This window comes from Ictidomys tridecemlineatus, chromosome 8, assembly GCF_052094955.1.
Source record: "Ictidomys tridecemlineatus isolate mIctTri1 chromosome 8, mIctTri1.hap1, whole genome shotgun sequence".
NCBI classification, from domain to species: domain Eukaryota; kingdom Metazoa; phylum Chordata; class Mammalia; order Rodentia; family Sciuridae; genus Ictidomys; species Ictidomys tridecemlineatus.
This window is the reverse complement of record NC_135484.1, coordinates 109336644-109354305: the sequence shown is the minus strand read 5'-3', so window position 1 is coordinate 109354305 and position 17662 is coordinate 109336644. Positions and strand designations below refer to the sequence as shown.

Genomic DNA, 17662 nt, shown 5'->3' with positions numbered 1-17662 from the left:
CAGATTCTTGTCACCCTTGCCTTCTAATCAGAAATCCTGGGATGAGACCCACCAATCTGCAAGTTAACAAACTCCCCAGATGAGGCTAATGCTGGCCAATGTGACAATCACAGATCTCAAGGTACAGAGGCAAAAAGCAACAGAACTGGAACTCCAAGTTTATTGCTCTTCATTCTATCCCCACTGCTTGCCACCACTGTGTTCTGTCTCCCCAACTACACTGTACATTAAAAGCAAGGGTCTGATCAAGAGATAGTTTCCCTAGAGGGTAGTTTCCCTAGAAGTAATATGCCATCTTCTATCCATATACAAATGTTTTCTTTTCCAAATGCATTCATTGTCATTATCCCTGGATTCTTTGGTTCTTTCTGGTGAAAGCAAAACAAATGATAGCACTATAATTTTATCAAAGATGCAACTCAGTAAGTACAGCTCTCAGCTACCATTTATTAAATATTACATGAGAACCTCAGTTCTAACGTGTAATAACTTATGTAATTAATTAGCACAACACCAGGAACATACTACTTATACTACTTATGTTCATTTTCTACATGAAGGAACTGGATTTAGGAAAATCTAAAAACACAGTCCATGCCAGATAGTATCAGTAGAGGGAGCTTATACAGGGAACAAATAAGGAGATGGAAGACTGGAAAAACCAAACAGGAGGATGAAGCTACCCACAGATGAAATAGGACCCCCTACTTCCCCTAGGGCTGGAAGGAGAAAGAAATGTGCTTTTATCAGAGCCAGGAATGAGATCTGCCTAGCAGGAGCCAGAATCAAGGAGGAGATGCCACCAAAGTTAAAGACAATGCCCAAGCATAGAGAATGTTGTATTTTCCCTTTCTCCCATTCTCTGGTCTTCCCCAGTGCCTTTCACTGACCAAAGGTAAGTAGAAGGGTCCTACAAAAAGTTCCACATAGATTGTGGAACTTACCTAGTTTGAGCCAAGACTTAAGAATTGTGACTTGTGGCTCCATGATCATAACCTCTGTATGATGAAACTGTCCGGGGTCAAGGTTAACTCATATTCAAAGATCATGTTCCTTCCCTACCATCACCACACCATCCACACCCCATCTCACCACCTTATACACTAAAAATACAAAAATTGATTCACTGGTCAAGGTTATGGTATAGAGGTAGTCAAGGTCACTGATTACACAGAAGGCTGTACAAACTCTAAAGCTCTAAATAAATAATATACAAAGACTTCTGAGTCTAAAACAAAGTCTCTCAGACTTCTGATTGCATAAGGATCAGATGATCCAAGATCCATCCAATCTTCCAAATGAGAAGCTTGTTAAAATGTAGATTATGCAAGATCAATGTAATGTTTTGAGCAACTAATAAATTTCTGATAAAAAAAAAAAACATCAATGTAATGTTTTGAGCAACTAATAAATTTCTGATGAAAAAAAAAATGTAGATTATGAGGTCCGAAATACCAGTCAACTAATAAGCATGTGCACCTTTATTTAACAAGAAATGTATAAGAAAATTATTTGTTACTTGATGTGGTTCCTTAACAACCAATCCTCTGAGAAGCACTGTATTAAGAGTTCAGATAAAACATACACACACACACAAAAAAAAAAAGGTCACATGGAAATTTTTGGAAGCGATAGATATATTTAATATGTTGGTTCTGGTGCAGGTGTATGTATGTGTCCATATTCATTAAGATATACACATTAAATGTGTTCAATTGTGTGTATGTTAATTTTACTTCACCAAGCTTTAAAAAAGTTCAGTCTACAGAAAAATCAAAACAGTCCCAGTCTAAGAGATAAAGGATCAAGAATTAATGAATTTAGGGCTGGGAATATAGCTCAGTTGGTAGAGTGCTTGCCTTGCATGCACAAGGCCCTGGAATCAATCCCCAGCACCACAAAAAAACAAAGAATTAATGAATTCAGAAACACATTCTCCCACATGTTCAAGAATACCACCCTGGGGGCCTGAGGTTGTGGCTCAGTGGTAGAGCATTTGCATAGCATATGTGAGGCAATGGGTTCAATCCTCAGCAATCCATAAAAATAAATAAAATAAAGGCATTGTGTCCATCTAGAAATGAATATATATATATATATAAAAAAAAGGAATATCACCCTTAGAGCCCAGCATGGTGAGGCATGCTGGTAATCATAGAAATTCAGGGAGAGTTGAAGCAGGAGATAGCAAATTCTAGGCCAGACTTGGCAACTTGGAGAGACCCTGTCTCTAAATAAGAAATATAAAGGGCTGGAGGGGCTGGGATTGAGTTCAGCAGTGGAACACTAGCCTAGCACATGTGAGGTGCTGGTTTAATCCTCAGCACCACATAAAAATAAATAAAGGAGATTAGGGCCAGGCCTCGCAGCCACTGCGGCAACTCGGCTGCGCTCCACCAGCATCACGGGAAGATGCTGCACAGACTGGTCAGCCCTGGCATGGTGCACGTGTGGGCACAGCCCTGGAGGTACTGTGCTTTTGCCTCACAGGAGCTGTGGAGGTCCAGAACCCTGAAGACCCGGTGGTAGCCCTGGGTGGGCACTGATGCCACCCTGCACTGCTCCTTCTCACCTGAGCCTGGCTTCAGCCTGGTACAGCTCAACCTCATCTGGCAGCTGACGGACACCAAACAGCTGGTGCATAGCTTTGCTGAGGGCCGGGACCAGGGCAGAGCCTATGCCAACCGCACCATGCTCTTCCCAGACCTGCTGGCACAGGGCAACACATTCCTGAGGCTGCAAGGTGTACATGTGGCTGATGAAAGCAGCTTCACTTGCTTCTTGAGCATTCGGGACTTTGGCAGTGCTGCTATCAGCCTGCAGGTGGCAGCCCCCTATTCAAAACCCAGCGTGACCATGGAGCCCAGCAAGGACCTGGGGACAGTCACCAGGGCTACCCTGAGGCTGAGGTGTTCCACAGGATGGGCAGGGTGCATCCTTGACTGGCAACGTGACCACGTCGCAGATGGCCAACAAGAAAGGCTTGTTCAACGGGCGCAGTGTGCTGAAGGTGGTGCTGGGCACTGATAGCACCTACAGTTGGCTGGTGCCCAACCCTGTGCTGCAGCAGGACGCACGTGGCTCTGTCACCATCACAGGATAGCCCATGACATTCCCCCCTGAGGCCCTGTGGGTGACTGTGGGGCTCTCTGTCTCATTGCACTGCTGGTGGCCCTGGCCTTCGTGTGCTGGAGAAAGATCAAACAGAGCTGTGAAGAGGAGAATGCAGGAGCTGAGGACCAGGATGGAGATGGGGAAGAATCCAAGACAGCCCAACGACCTCCAAAACACTCTGAGAGCAAAGATGATGATGGACAACAAATAGCCTGACCAGGAGCTGCTGCCCCTGCCTGGGGGCTCCCACCCTCTGGCTGCATTGGGGCCTCCATGTGAGCCTTCCCCCAACAGATGAGTCCTGCTCTAACAGGTTTGCCTGTTCCTCAAAGAATGCGGTACACAGACTACCCTGCAGCCTTATTTCTCTCATGGACACGGTTCCCAAGTCATCGTGCTGCCTTAGAACTCAAGCAACACAACACCAAATCTTCCTGCTGCTTTTTCTAATGGACACAATATGCAGACCACCCCACGTCCTTATCCCTCCAAAGCCACATGGGCCATCTGGCTGCCATTTTTCTCCAAAGGACTCTTTCCTGCCTCCTTTGCTCTGGCACTGGCCTTGGCCTTTTCCTGCCCCCACTGAGACTGGGCATGCTCTTGGCCACACACACAGATGTGCAGAGGCCTGCAGCAGCACATGCTGGACCACGTGTCATTCTCCCACCCACCTGGTCTTCCCTGTGCCGCCCTGGGCTGTGCCCTCTCCTCTGCCAGCCACCCCATAGGAAGCTGGCATTGGTCACACTGGTTCTCTGGGGGTCTATAGAGGGCTCCCTGGGGCTCAGCTTTTATTCCTCTGCTTTTCCCACCTTTGGAGGTTTTGTTCCTTTTATTTATCCTGTAAATTAATGTTCATTAATTTACAGGATAGGGGTCAGCACTGTGTTGGATGCTGAGGGCCCTGCGTGGGAGGCTGAGTCCCTCCTGCAGTATGTCTTCCTCCTGCTGGGAAACAAACATTCACTGTGCTGTGGCCTGCTACTCCTGCTCTGCTCCTTGCTGCGTCCTCTGTGCCCACAGCTTCTGAGATACCTCACCCCCATCCCATCTGTGTCCCTCGCCCAGAGCCTGGGGTGGGGGCAGAACCCTAGAGAGACAGAGAGAGACGCTCCCCTTGCCACACTGGAGAAGCTGGTGGTTTTGGGGGGGTTTTCCCAGGTGCAAACTGCAGGCAAGAGGCTGAGGCCTCTGGACCTTGGGTAGCAGCCTCACAGGCAAAGTGGGGGACCTCTTCTCACTGACTGGAGCCCAGGGATAGAAGGGACTGTTTCCTCATCATAGTGCTATTCTGAAGCCAGTGCAGACACCTCTTGGCTAGTCTCTGGCCAGCCCCTGGCCTGCAGTAGAGTAGAGCTTCACATGTTCTGGTCCTCCTGATACCATTTCTCCTTACCTTGGGAATGGAAGACACGAGGATTTCTAATTTAAATGTGGGACTCTGTAAACTGGGGTGTTTATTTGGGAAAATGACCAAGGCATTTATTTGGGAAAAATAAATGCCTTGGTCAAAAGCCAATCAATCAATCAATCAATCAATGAAAGGTATTGTGTCCATCTACAACTAAAAAAAATAAAATAAAATACTTAAAAAATGTTTTTAAAAAAAGGGCTAGGAATATTAACTCAGTGGTAGAATGTGCCTGAGTTCAATCCTCAGTACTATAAAATAAATAAATAATATTAAATTTTTAAAAAATTTTGTAGTCATAGATGGATAGAATGCCTATATTTTATTTGTTTATTTTTATGTGGTGCTAGGATCAAACAAAGTGCCTCACACATGTTAGGCAAATGCTCTGCCACTGAGTGACAGCCCGGCCCCAATAAAATTAAATTTTAAAAAGGGTTAGGGATATAGTTCAGTGTAGAATACTTGCCTAACATGCTGGAAGCCTTATTACAAACCCCATGACTTAAAATAGAAGAAGCCAGTTTCCACCCACCAGGCACTTCCATCTCACTAACCTTGGCTGCCAAGGGTAGAGGCAGCAGTGTGGTAAGTCTCACAGTCCACACAAAATGTTCCTTGCTTCTCTGCCCCAAGCGTCTCCAATTTTCGGGTGAGAAGCTCCACTGTCTGCTGCACACTCTTGCCCTCAGCCACAGGCATCTGGGACACACTGGAAAGAAGAGTAACAAGTCATCAGCATCCAAAGATGCACTGGCTGAGCCATTCTCCCACCAAAGGACAGCTGAGCAGGAATAAGAGTTACCTTAAAGAAAACCTATGTTGACCACACCTTAGAGATGAGGAAACAGAGGCACAGAGTCCCTCATAACTCATCTGAGAATAGAGCACAGGTCTCAGGACTCACACCAGCATTTCCCAAGCATGGCTTGTGTGCCCATGTTTATGTGAAGACTCTAAATTACACACAAACTGAGCATTCAACAACATTAATTCACACAGAGAGAAAGGAAATCCCTTACAACCCTTTCAATTCCAACTATACAAAAGAGAAATTGAAGTTTTAGGTGAGCATACTTCTACCAACTCTGAATTGGAGCTGCCTAGTCCTGCAGCCACAAGTCACAAGCAGCTGGCAGACAGTGTGCTGATAAAGAACACTGCTGGGATCATGGAAAGTTCCCTCTGACAGTCCTGGGAACAAAAAGAAAGCATGCCTTGGGTTTATAATTTTGGGGAGTGAGAAGCAATGGTATTTACAGAATTTAATCAAAACAATGACCAAAAAATGTTACTTCCAAATTTCCTCCCGTGGTGTGGCTTTCAGTGATAGGTCACATCTGCCCAGCACCAACTATGTTCCAAGCAGTGTCCAAAGGCTTTCAATGACTTAACTCTTTGAATCCTCCCAACAGCCCTATGAAAGGTACTGCCTTTTTTGGGGGGGGGGGGTTTACTGAGGAATTTACCACTAAGCAATATCCCCAATCCTTTCTCAATGTTTTTCTATTTTGAGACATAATCTTGCTAAACTGCCAAGGCTAGACTCAGACTTGTGATCCTCCTACTTCAGTATCTTCAGTTGTTGGGATTACCAGGTGTGTACCACTGCACCTGAGAAAGATGCTGTCATTTATCAATTTATTATAAATGAGAAAACTAAAGTACAAAGAAATTAATAACTTGTATAAAGTCACTCAGTTAATGCAGATGTAGCCAAGATTCAAAGCCAGGAAACCTAGCCAGGCACTGTGGTGCATGCCTGACAGGAGAATCCCAAGTTTGAGGCCAGCCTCAGTAATTTAGCAAGACCCTGTTTCAAAAGCCAAGCATCCTGGCTCCATGTCCATGTTCTCAGTCACTAGACTAGACTGCCTGTCTAGGGATGTGGTTGCCTGTTAAAATATTTTTAAGGAAAAGAGTCCAATTTCTTTTAATATTAGTAAATAATAGTACAAAGCTGGATGTACTGATGCATACCTATAATCCCAGCAAGAGGCCAAAGCAGGAGGATTACAGTTTGAGGCCAACCTGGGAAATTCAGCAAGACCCTCCCTCAAATGTTTTTAAATGTGGATGTGTATATATATATGTGTGTGTGTGTATGTTTGTATCTATATATATATAGACACAAACATACATATGTTGTATTTCGACACAGTACCTTTATTTTATTTATTTTTATGTTGTGCTTAGGATCAAACCCAGTGCCTTGCACATGCTAGACAAGCACTCTACCACTTTTCCACAACCCCAGCCCCCATGCCTCAAATGTTTAAAACGGTTGGGGATATATAGCTCAGTGGTAGACTTCAATGCCCATAAAAACATACATAAATAAATGATAGCAGAAGTAGTACTTAGCTATATAACAATTATAAAGTCACACATGATTGAATTCTGGGAGACTACATTACCTTATTATCAACTCAATGAATCTATTAAGGTAGAGTCCAACTGTTACTAAAAATTGTCACTACTGTGTCAGAAATAGTACTGAGAAGCAATGCTGATGACCTGACTTATTTTGAAATATAAAAGGATCCTTAAATTGTTGATGCAAGGAACAGAAATTCTGAGACTCCAAAAAGTTTGAAAGGTAGAGCTAACAGAAAGAGAGCCCTTTCCCTGAGGTTCCAAGCCTCTGCACTGTGGCCTTCCCATTTCCACCCCTCACACACTTCCTTACATGAGAGGACAGGGAGGAGGATTGTGATGTCAACTGTGAGGAGAAAAAAAAAAAAAATCTGAGGCAATCACTGAGAAATCTATTAGAGCCTGGGCCACCATAAAGAAAAGCATTTCCCACAGGCACACTTTCAAAAAAAAAGTCTAAAGCCCTGACTTCAGATATCCTGGCTTCCAGGGCTAACTGGAAAGATATTCAGCCTAACAAGATTTTAAAAAATAAATAAAAGCGGGGGTGGGGGAGAAGGAGAAGTCCTCTGAGACCTTGCACTTGGGACTAACGCCCATAAGAGCATTGAACCCATACCTTTCCTGCCACATAGCCTTTTCCATCTGAGATAACATGTTAGAGACAAAGAGTCCCACGAATCTAGATCAACCATGTAATTAATACTGTAGGAAACAGGTCCTGAATAGGTGAAATGCCTGGAATCCCGATCTCCTAATTGCCAATGGCTTCTTTTTTCTCTCTAGACCCAAGATCTTAAAATGGCCAAGTCAAAAATCGACTGATCTAACTATATTTGCTGATTCTACGGTGGTGCAAAAAATAAAAAATGCTGTCCCCCTCCAAGCGTTGTCTGCAGTTGAGTCCTAGTCCGGAAATCCTATTTCCAACCCTGAAAGCCCACTCCTGACAGTACTAAGGCCTAATGTGTAGAAACAGGTACCAAGAAAAAGGAGAGAAGGTACATAACCTCTGCCCTGCCACCTGCCAGGATGAAGGGAGCATCACTGAAGAAATAAGGCCGGAGAACCCGCGGCCCTTTCAGTGTCCTCTTTATTCACACCACTCGAGGGCAGCTTGCGCAGCTCCCAGGAATCGGCGGACCATGGTCCAGATCCTTCTCCCCGGTTACTCCAGGCTCTTCAGGACCCCTAGCCTCGCCCCACAAAAGCCCTGGTAGTCCTACCAAGTCACTCCCATGGCGGCGGGCCAGGAGGTGCCACGATCAAACAGTATAGCGGAGAGCTCTGCTGCAGTCCACAAGAACGGTCACGGAAGGGGCTCCGGAAATACGTAAAAACCCGGCGCCGAGGCGACGCGTCCACAGGCAAGGGGAGGTGTCTGAGCACTCCCTCGATGACGTTTCCAGTGACGTCATTCGCCCGGCTCCCGCCCCCACGCTTGCAGCACCGGAAATTCCCCTTTGGCAGGACTTCCAGGCCTTAGATCCCTGAAGCTTGGAAAGTGTGGCTTAGGCCGCTACCACTTAGTTAAACTCAAATTAAAGACAATAAGTTTATCTGTGGATCCAGGGTGTCCCGCTCCAGGACCCGGGGGCTGTTTGAATGTAGGTGTGGCGCTGGTGGCACTTCTGGCCTCCGAACACTCGAGGGCGCTGTGATCTCTGCCTGGTCTTTAGGGCACTGGGAGTTCACCGCACATGCGCACTCGGAGCTTTTTTTGCCATCTCCACGTGAGAACTCTCTCGGGAACTTTTTCAAAGAAAATGCCTAAATTCAAGGCCACCCGTGGGGTTGGAAGTAAGGAAAAGCATGCGCCGCTGGCAGACCAGATTCTCGCTGAGGACTCCGTGCGGGCAGGGGCCCGAGAAAAGCGGCGGGGTCGCGGAACCGAAGAGGAGGAAGAGTACGTGGGGCCCCGGCTGAGCCGACGGATTTTGCAGCAAGCGCGGCAGCAACAGGAGGAGCTCGAGGCCGAGCATGGGACTGGGAATAGGCCCGCAAAGCCGCCGGAGCGCGCCACGCGGCTGGGTGAGTGTCAGTGGGTGGGCTTAGAACAAGAGAGTAGCTGGATGGGGTTAGGTGGCGGGTTAAAAGTAGTCCAAAAGGGGAATAGGTTGGAATTAAAAGGGGGTTCACATTACACTGCTGTAACGATGCTGGAACGAAAGACCTAGTCCTGGCTAGAGCACTCCACGACCACTCTGGGTTTCAGACACACCCTTCCAAGAACACCGAAGTTAGGCCAACAGGAAGTGATCACTCACTCCACTAAGTTCTCCTAGCATCTAGCCATTGATTTTGCAAGTGTTTATTAAGATGCCTCCATAGTGCTTCACACTATGCTTGCAGTTTGGATGGTTTGGATACAGAAATAAAAGTAGACATGTATCTGACTTTAGGACCTGAAGAGAACTCAGGAGAAACAATCAGAAAAATGTATTCCATAGTAAAGTATGCTGTCCCTGGTAAAAGTAGCATTCGTCTTAAGAGATCAGGCTTTCTAGATTGTATGATCTTCAAGCTGAAAACTAAAAAGCTATGGGGCATATTCTCATCAAGTGGGGGGGAATACTGTTTAGAGGCCAGCGAGGGGCAGAGATGCACTGAAAGATGTTTTGATATTTTTTCATTATGGAAGGAGTGTTGATCTCCCTGTTGCTTAAACCTCCCAATCTTACTTATTTGTCCTAAAATCAGTGTTTGGCCCAATCAAATATTGCCTCTTGACTACAGTTTCTGTACTTGGTTTCTTTTTTTTTTTTTTTATTTTTAATATTTATTTTTTAGTTCTCGGCGGACACAACATCTTTGTTGGTATGTGGTGCTGAGGATCGAACCCGGGCCGCACGCATGCCAGGCAAGCGTGCTACCGCTTGAGCCACATCCCCAGACCCTGTACTTGGTTTCTAAAACATCAAACACTTGTTTAACTACCACCTGACTTAAGTATTTTTTACTGACTCTTGTCTCCAACTTGTTATGAAGTGCCACAAAATTCAGTCATTAGTCTTTCTCTTCAAATACATTTTTTCTGTTGAGATCATGAAGCTTCATGATTTAAATACTATCTGTTTAATGACTCTTCCCAACCTTATATTCCATGCCTGCTCTTGTCCATGAAACCCAGATTCTAGATTCAGCTGCCTACTTGGCATCTCTAATTTGAAGTCTCCTAATATTTATTTCAAATTCAACATACCTAAACAGAACCTCAGCTTGTCCCCAAACCTGCTCCTCCTACTGTCTTCCTTGTGTCTGTTAGCATGATAGCTTTTCATTTGCTCAAGGCAGAAACCTTGGACTTCTTTCTTTCTCACTCTCTATCTGATCTGTCAGGAAATTCTGATGGCTGTATCTTCAATATCCATCCAGAATCTGACCACTTTTCACCACCATCCTGTTCTAACTACCACAATCTCACACCTGGAATATTGCAACAGTGTCCTAATTAGTGTTCTGTAATCTCTACAGTCCACTCAGCAGTTAGAGGTCTTCAATGTCCTATGTGGCCTGCTTCCAGTGCCAGTCTTGCCTCTTCTGCTTTCCCATTGGTCCTACCTGTGTGTGTCACCTGCATAGGCTTCATTGTTCACTGGAGCTAAGCATTCGTATATCTACCTATAGTACAGATTTTGGAGTTGTTAGCAAGTAGACACAATGTCTGTCATAATCCCCTCTCCAATTTAGCTTTTGTCACACATTATCTCTATCGTCCTTGTTTGTTTTCTCCCCAGTGCTGGACATTGAACCCAGAACCTCACACATGCTGAGCACATGTTCTATTGAACTACACCCCCAGCCCATCTCTCTTCTAAATGTTCTGTTTACGTGTAGCATTTTACCTCACTTGGATTGATAGAATCTGCTCTAGCTACTCAGCCAGCTGTACCCTTTCAAAAAATTAGTTATTCAGATGGTTGCTCAGTTGGAATCTGAACTCTACCACCTGGCCACCAGGGCTCTCCAGGCTAGCTTGCCTTTGCCATCTAGCCCTATTTCTTGCTATGGCCCAACAGACATTCTAATAACTAAGTGCTTTTTCCAGAGTTTTTACCTGGGTGTGGAACACACTCTGTTGTTCCCTTTGTTAATCACCTTTCCATTGCTGTGGCAAAATACCTGAGAAAAACAACGTGAAAGAGGAAAGATTTCCTTTGGCTCATGTTTCAGAGGTTTCTCTCTGAGGTCAGCTGGCTCTATTATTCTGGGCCTGTAGTGAAGCAGAACATCATGGCAGAGGGAAAGCTGCTCACCTCATGGCAACCAGAAGCAGAGATTTGAGAGAGAAGGGGCCAGGGACAAGGCAACTGGGCCCTGCCCCCTAATAGCTCCACTGATGAGATTAGTGCCCTCATGACCCAGGTGCTTCTAAGTGCCTATATATTGTCTGGTATATATTGTCTCTATACCAGTATGATTTGATGAGTAATCCAGCCCTACTCTGTGTGTGTGCAGCATAGTGGCGAAGAATGCAGTGAAAACTCTGCCTGCCTGCCATGGGCACATCACCTAGCTATTCTGTGATTAAGTATGCTCATTTGAAATGGTATAATAGCACCTGCATCTTGAGGTTGTCATGATTTGTGAGGCGACATGTGTGGTGTAGAAAACAGGTCTTGCTTCAAAACCTAGGATGATTTATTGATAATAATTTATTGACATTGCTTTCTCTTTGTTTCATATATTACATTTTGTTTCTTAAGCAACATCACGAGCCCCCGGGGACAGGAAGATAGTGTGTGCCTCATCTGTTTCCTTGCACACATCTAAATCACAAGCACATGAGGCCGGTACTACATGGCTAATATTACATTGATTCTGAGTCCCTCACCCACTCCTTGCCATGCTCATTGATTTCATCTCCCTCTTCTAGGGCCAGGAGTGCCCCAGGATGGATCAGATGATGAGGATGAGGAGTGGCCCACCCTGGAGAAGGCAGCCAAAATGACAGGGGTAGACCACCATGCAGAGGTGGTTGTGGACCCTGAGGATGAACGTGCCATTGAAATGTTCATGAATAAGAACCCTCCTGCCAGGTAGGGGTGAGGACTTGTTCAGATAGTACATCCTGATAGAAAGTTCCCACAGTGAAGGAAGTGCCTTGGCAAACTTTTGATTCCCTGCCTTTTGAGGGAGCCTGGGCATTGCTAATTGTGGAGGACCACCTTGATCAAACTAGCCCATTCTCCAGGGACTGTTCTGAGAGAGAATGCCTCAGACTCAAAGTGTCTCTCTTCGTTGTTATAGAACTACCTGGAATACCCAGGAAAGCAGCTACAAGTCCTTTTTATGTCTGGGGAGATGCATACAATGCTTTGGTATGCTCAGTTTTTTTAGTGGTAAACTCGATTTCCTTAGACAGATCTCTTTCATACCTTAAGCTGATTTAATCTGGGGCTTTCAACACCAGGTTTATTGGCATTTGGGGCTGGATAACTCTTTTTTGGGAAACTGGAACACAAGGGTGTTTAGCAGAAATTTGTCTCTGACATATACCCTTAGATACCAGTAGTGACATTCCCTCTGGTCAAAATAACAAAAAATGACTCCAGACATTGCCACATGCCTCTTGGGGGCCAAAATCCAGACTCCACTTAGAACCACTAATTTATCTCCATCTATAACATATGCCAGCTCTAAAATATACGGGCCTGTAAATTGTCAATAGGCAAATTCCTGAGCTTGTGCATTTGGCCCTGGGGAGGGGAGTCTATGGACCCTCAATCAATTCATTCTCTCCCTGTGACATGAATGTGATGGTTCTTCAAGATGGTTCAGCTCAGTGCATCTCTGATTGCTAATGATACTCTGAAAAGACAGGGAGGCTAAATGGTAAGTTTTGTGGCAGCTTGAAAGCACAGATTGAAGATGTAAGCCCCTCTCCCAGATGGATGCCTGAGAGTATGGCACAAAGTGTCATACTTGGCCTCTGTGCCTGTCCCCCCAAAGAGTCTTTCAGGTTGTCACTTGGCACCTCATAACTCCTACTTATGAGAAATTTAGCAGAACTGTTTTACAGCTTGCAGTAAATAGGCTACTAGAAAAAGGGAGTCTCAGCAGTCTTGAGAAGTGACAATTGACATCTTCAGAAAGCAGGTCTAGAGCTGTGTGAACTCGGCAGGCAGATATTGTTTGGTCTTGGGCACAATATACTGTAAAGCACCTGAACTGTAGAACTAGAACCTGAAAGACTGAGTTTGAGTCTTCCCCACTTGACAGCAGTGCAGCCTCAGGGGACTTATTAACCACTCTGAGTCTCAGTTCCCCAGTCTGCATAAGGGGAATAAAAGCATCTCCCAGACACAATGTAGTCATAAAGTCAGTGCTGCCAAGCACTGAGCAGGCTCTCAGGGGATAAGAGCAGTTTTATTCATCTATGTATCTTCTTACAGAGCCAGGGATGAAACTCCAGGCCTTGTGCATGCTAGGCCAGTGCACTGCCACTTTAGCTACAGCCCCCCAGCCCCGGAGCGTTTTTATATACGTATAAGCAGCCTCAGAAGACACGATGTCATACCATAGCCCAGGGTGACGATCACTCGAATCCTTAAGACAGGGTTATGTTTGTTATCCTCTGTTTAAGGAGACTGAGAAGAATATAATCAGTCTGTGAAATATTTCCAAATTTTAGTAAATTTAAATAGGAAAAGTATGTGCTGTGGTCTGTCTATAGTGATCACAGCCATGTGGAATATTGGCAGGTAATTAAGATGTATCTGGGGTTGGAGCTGTGGCTCAGCGGTAGAGCACTCACCTAGCATGTGTGAGGCAACTGTACCTGGCATTGTGGGGAGTTCAGACCAGGAGTTTGTAACTGCAGCACCCTTTTTTTGTGCCAGCATTTGGGGGAGTGTTGAGATCAGCAGCACTTAATACTTTATTACTTATCACACACTTGCTGTGTACAGAGAGTTCCCAGTAACACTCATGCACTCACTTATTTAACCCTTACTTTAACCACATGAGACAGTACTTTATTACCCCTGTTTAACTGTTGAGGAGACTGGGGCAGAAAGGTAAAATCAATTGCCGAAGATCCTACTGGGAGTGGGAGAGCCGGGATTTAAACCTGAGCACACTGACTTCAGAGTCCAGGTGCTGCCCCTCCACAGGACTGCCAGCTTTATCCTAAATGAAATGACTTTCAGGTCCTTCACTCTGTACAGTGTCTATGGTAGGAGATTGGGCACAGGGGAGTCTGGAGCTTCCTGGTCAGTGGCCACAGCTCTCTCCTCTATTCCCCTCGACACTCCCCTCTTAGGCGCACCCTGGCTGACATCATTATGGAGAAGCTAACTGAGAAGCAGACTGAGGTCGAGACAGTCATGTCAGAGGTGTCAGGCTTCCCTCTGCCCCAGCTGGACCCCCGGGTCCTGGATGTCTACAAAGGGGTCCGTGAGGTAAGAGCTGAAAGGGCAGCCATGGTGATTCCCTTCCAGGGGCAGTGGGCTCCTGCCTCAGGCACTGATGCCCACACCTCATCAAATAAGGCACGGTCATCACGAATAGGCTCAAGCCAGAGTTTGTGGGTTCGTGTTCCTGCTTTGCCTCTCTGCGGCCTCTAAAAGGTGACCAGCCAAGTAGTTATTGAACCCCAGCCATTTGAAGAGCGAGTATAGTGATAGCACCTCCTTACAGGTTGTTGTGAGGACAAAATTAGTTAACATGTAAAAAGCCCCTGAATGAGAACCTGGCACGTGGGGTATCAGTATTGGCGATGATGATTTGTCCTCCCTTGTCCCTAGGTCTTATCCAAGTACCGCAGTGGGAAACTGCCCAAGGCTTTTAAGATCATCCCTGCCCTCTCCAACTGGGAGCAGATCCTCTACGTCACAGAGCCTGAGGCCTGGACTGCAGCTGCCATGTACCAAGCTACCAGGTAGCATGGCTGGGGTTAGGGTGGCTTTCTTGCAGAGGTGAGGGCTGGGGTGGGACTGACGGGCTCACCTGCCTTTGTCCCGTAGCTCCCTCTCACGCTTCCTCATAGCACCTTTGTCCTAGCTTTTCCTCTTTCATTTTTAGGGCCACAACTCAGTTGGCACCTCCCTATAATGAGTTTTTAGGGGAGAAGATGATAACTATTGGGATATACCGTGGTGTGTCAAAGTAGACTCATAAGTCTGTGGTTCTGCAGGCTGCTCAGGTCTCTTAGGACAACACATTAGAGAAGAGCCATGAGGGGGAGGGGAACGTGGATAGCCATGTGGAAGAACTCTAGCAGTCCCAGCCGCTAGACTGGGGATGTAGGGGCAGAGCACTTGCCTAGCAGGTGCAAGGCCCTGGATTTGGTCCCCAGCACTATAAACAAGAAAACCCAGCATGTACCCTATTTTGGGTATATCCTGCTGTTCCTCCTGTTCCCTCTCACAGGCTTCCACACATACCTCTCTAAAAGGATGTTTCCATTTCTTACTGTACAATCTCTTGCCTGCACTGTCCACAGTGGTATTTTAAGGGCCAGGTCCACGCTATCTTGTGACTTGGGAACTCCTACCCCACTAGGATTTTTGCCTCTAACCTGAAGGAACGCATGGCTCAACGCTTCTACAACCTTGTCCTGCTCCCCCGGGTACGAGATGACATCGCCGAATACAAACGACTCAACTTCCATCTCTACATGGCACTCAAGAAGGCCCTGTTCAAGCCCGGAGCCTGGTTCAAAGGTGGGAGCCAAGAGGCCAGGAGACAGGCAGGGCTGACTTGAAGGCTGTCTGTAAGACCATGCCATTGATGGTCCCTGGGACAGTTGGGGGTGTTTCCTGCTGTACCTCCTGGACTAAAAGTGACTGTCCTCTGACATTCCTCAGGGATCCTGATCCCACTGTGTGAGTCAGGCACTTGCACCCTCCGGGAAGCCATCATCGTGGGTAGCATCATCACCAAGTGCTCCATTCCTGTGCTGCACTCCAGGTAGTGTTGGGGACAGGGGTGTGGGGGGACTGATCAGTGGATATCCTCATAGTGGTGTTGCCAGCATGAGGCGGAGTAGGGAGGGAGCCGAGAACAGCTCTGGGTTTGTGGCTTGTTTAAGCCAGTGGGTGTGTCATTACTTCACTAGAATAGGGGTTTCACAAAAATAGAATCCTACGGGCTGGCACTTGATAAACTCAGTAACTAGATGAATGAATAGAAAATGGGGAGAAAGGAAGCAAAGGTGGAGATGGCCAGGTGTTTGGATACACTCTGCCTAGGCACTGGAGCTGCTGTGGTCCAAAGCAGAGGCAGAGATGTGGGGTGGGTACATCTAGATAGTAACTGGAATCCAGTGAGTATCATAAAGTTGAGCGGGTGAGGAAGAGGTCTGTGCTGGCCCATGCGGAAAACCATAGTCAAGGGCCAACAAAGGAGAAGGATCCTTCCCAGCATTTCCCTGATGACTAACTGCACTACCACATCTGCCCTTCCCACCAGTGCGGCCATGCTGAAAATTGCTGAGATGGAATACAGCGGTGCCAACAGCATCTTCCTGAGACTACTGCTGGATAAGAAGTATGCGCTGCCCTACCGGGTGCTGGATGCCCTGGTCTTCCACTTCCTAAGGTTCCGGACAGAGAAGCGTGAGCTGCCTGTGCTCTGGCATCAGTGCCTCCTGACACTGGTCCAGCGCTACAAGGCGGACTTGGCCACAGATCAGAAAGATGCCCTCTTGGAACTGCTCCGGCTACAGCCCCATCCACAACTGTCCCCTGAAATCAGGCGAGAGCTTCAGAGTGCAGTTCCCAGAGATGTGGAAGATGTATCCGTAACCATGGAGTGAAGAGAATGGATACATGTCATGGCCCAGATGGCATGGGAGGACACCAGGACCCTTGTTTGTGATGAAGCACAACACTGAACTTTTATGGCTAAAGACCTAGATCAGAACACTAATAGGTCCCAGCGGCATCAGTGGTTCCCAGTCCTAAGCAGGGGGGACAGAGTCTGGCTGACTCCCTCTTCCATTCTAGGCCTCCATCCCTGCTCGCCTCTGGGCCTGCCTTGAGATTCCACACCCTAGCATCTCACTCCCTAGCTGGGGCATGATATAATACCTTCTCTCCAGCTTCTGTGTCAAGTCACTGAGACGTGGCTAAAAACAAAGGCAAGTATTTATTGAACCTCTGTATGGTGATGTGGTTGATGGAGAAATTTCTACTTCCCTCTGTAGCTGGAAATGGGAGTAACTTTTCCAGTTTTTGTCTTCAGTTTACACAGGAGCCCCCACCTCTTCATCTCGAAGATTGTTTCTCTGGGCTTCACTTGGCTCATTTGCCTCCAGGGGGCATATTCTCTGCCTGCCCAAGAGGACAAGGCTACTCTACACATTGGTAGCAACAGGGAGCTGGCTATTCATGATTTGAAAGGTGTTGGTGGCACAACTGAATGAAAGGACCACCAGAGAAAGGCCCTCCCTGAGGTTAGGCCTAGAAATGATTAGGTCTGGGTCAGCACTAAACAGGTTCTTTTGAGCTTTTTGGCCAACAAACTTTAAACCAGTGTTTAAAGTGTCACGCTAGGGTAAGGTACCTGTTTTTATGTAGCAACAGTATTTTGTGAGAATTATGTAAAATTCAAATTTCAGTGTCCGTAAGCAGTCTTGGTGGGGTATAGCTATGCTGTTTGCCCATTTTCTGTGCCACCCTCACAGAGGTGTCTGTCATCTTGCTGCATATCTTCATTGTTTGCTTTTGAAAGTGCATTTGTTCCAACCCAATTAATGTTTGGGAACAGTTTGATCCTAACACCAATTTCATGTTGGCTTATATGCAGTTCATA

The 17662-nt window shown here is 46.4% G+C and overlaps 2 protein-coding genes and 1 pseudogene across 4 annotated transcripts in view; 2 read left to right on the top strand and 1 right to left on the bottom strand.

Annotated features, from left to right (window-relative positions):
• Med20 (mediator complex subunit 20) overlaps positions 1 to 17662 on the bottom strand; it is a 112765-nt gene that overhangs the window by 7432 nt on the left and 87671 nt on the right. The window contains exons 1-2 of one of the 3 annotated variants that reach the window (XM_005318699.5): positions 8131 to 8286; positions 5086 to 5240 (exon numbers count right to left, since the gene is read on the bottom strand). In XM_005318699.5, coding sequence (XP_005318756.1) covers positions 5086 to 5240; positions 8131 to 8144 — 169 coding nt within the window. In that variant the 5' untranslated portion in view covers positions 8145 to 8286. Of the gene's footprint in view, positions 1 to 5085; positions 5241 to 7914; positions 8100 to 8130; positions 8287 to 17662 lie in introns of those variants that run through there. The other 2 variants (XM_040282647.2, XM_040282648.2) reach the window with 2 other exon arrangements.
• LOC101962446 (CD276 antigen pseudogene) lies at positions 80 to 4587 on the top strand (annotated as a pseudogene).
• Positions 8342 to 17004, top strand: Bysl (bystin like). Its single transcript, XM_005318698.5, has 7 exons — positions 8342 to 8935; positions 11781 to 11943; positions 14169 to 14307; positions 14653 to 14786; positions 15410 to 15570; positions 15715 to 15817; positions 16319 to 17004. Exons 1-7 carry the CDS (start codon positions 8605 to 8607, stop codon positions 16662 to 16664), a joined length of 1377 nt encoding a protein of 458 aa, XP_005318755.2. The 5' UTR covers positions 8342 to 8604; the 3' UTR covers positions 16665 to 17004.

What these genes read in the sequence shown, in the direction of transcription:
- Bysl (XM_005318698.5), top strand. Translation starts at nt 8,605, where the DNA reads ATGCGCACTCGGAGCTTTTTTTGCCATCTCCACGTGAGAACTCTCTCG. An exon ending in GGAGCGCGCCACGCGGCTGG is followed by an intron (nt 8,936 to 11,780) that starts GTGAGTGTCAGT and finishes TCCCTCTTCTAG; the next exon opens with GGCCAGGAGTGCCCCAGGAT. An exon ending in GCCCGGAGCCTGGTTCAAAG is followed by an intron (nt 15,571 to 15,714) that starts GTGGGAGCCAAG and finishes GACATTCCTCAG; the next exon opens with GGATCCTGATCCCACTGTGT.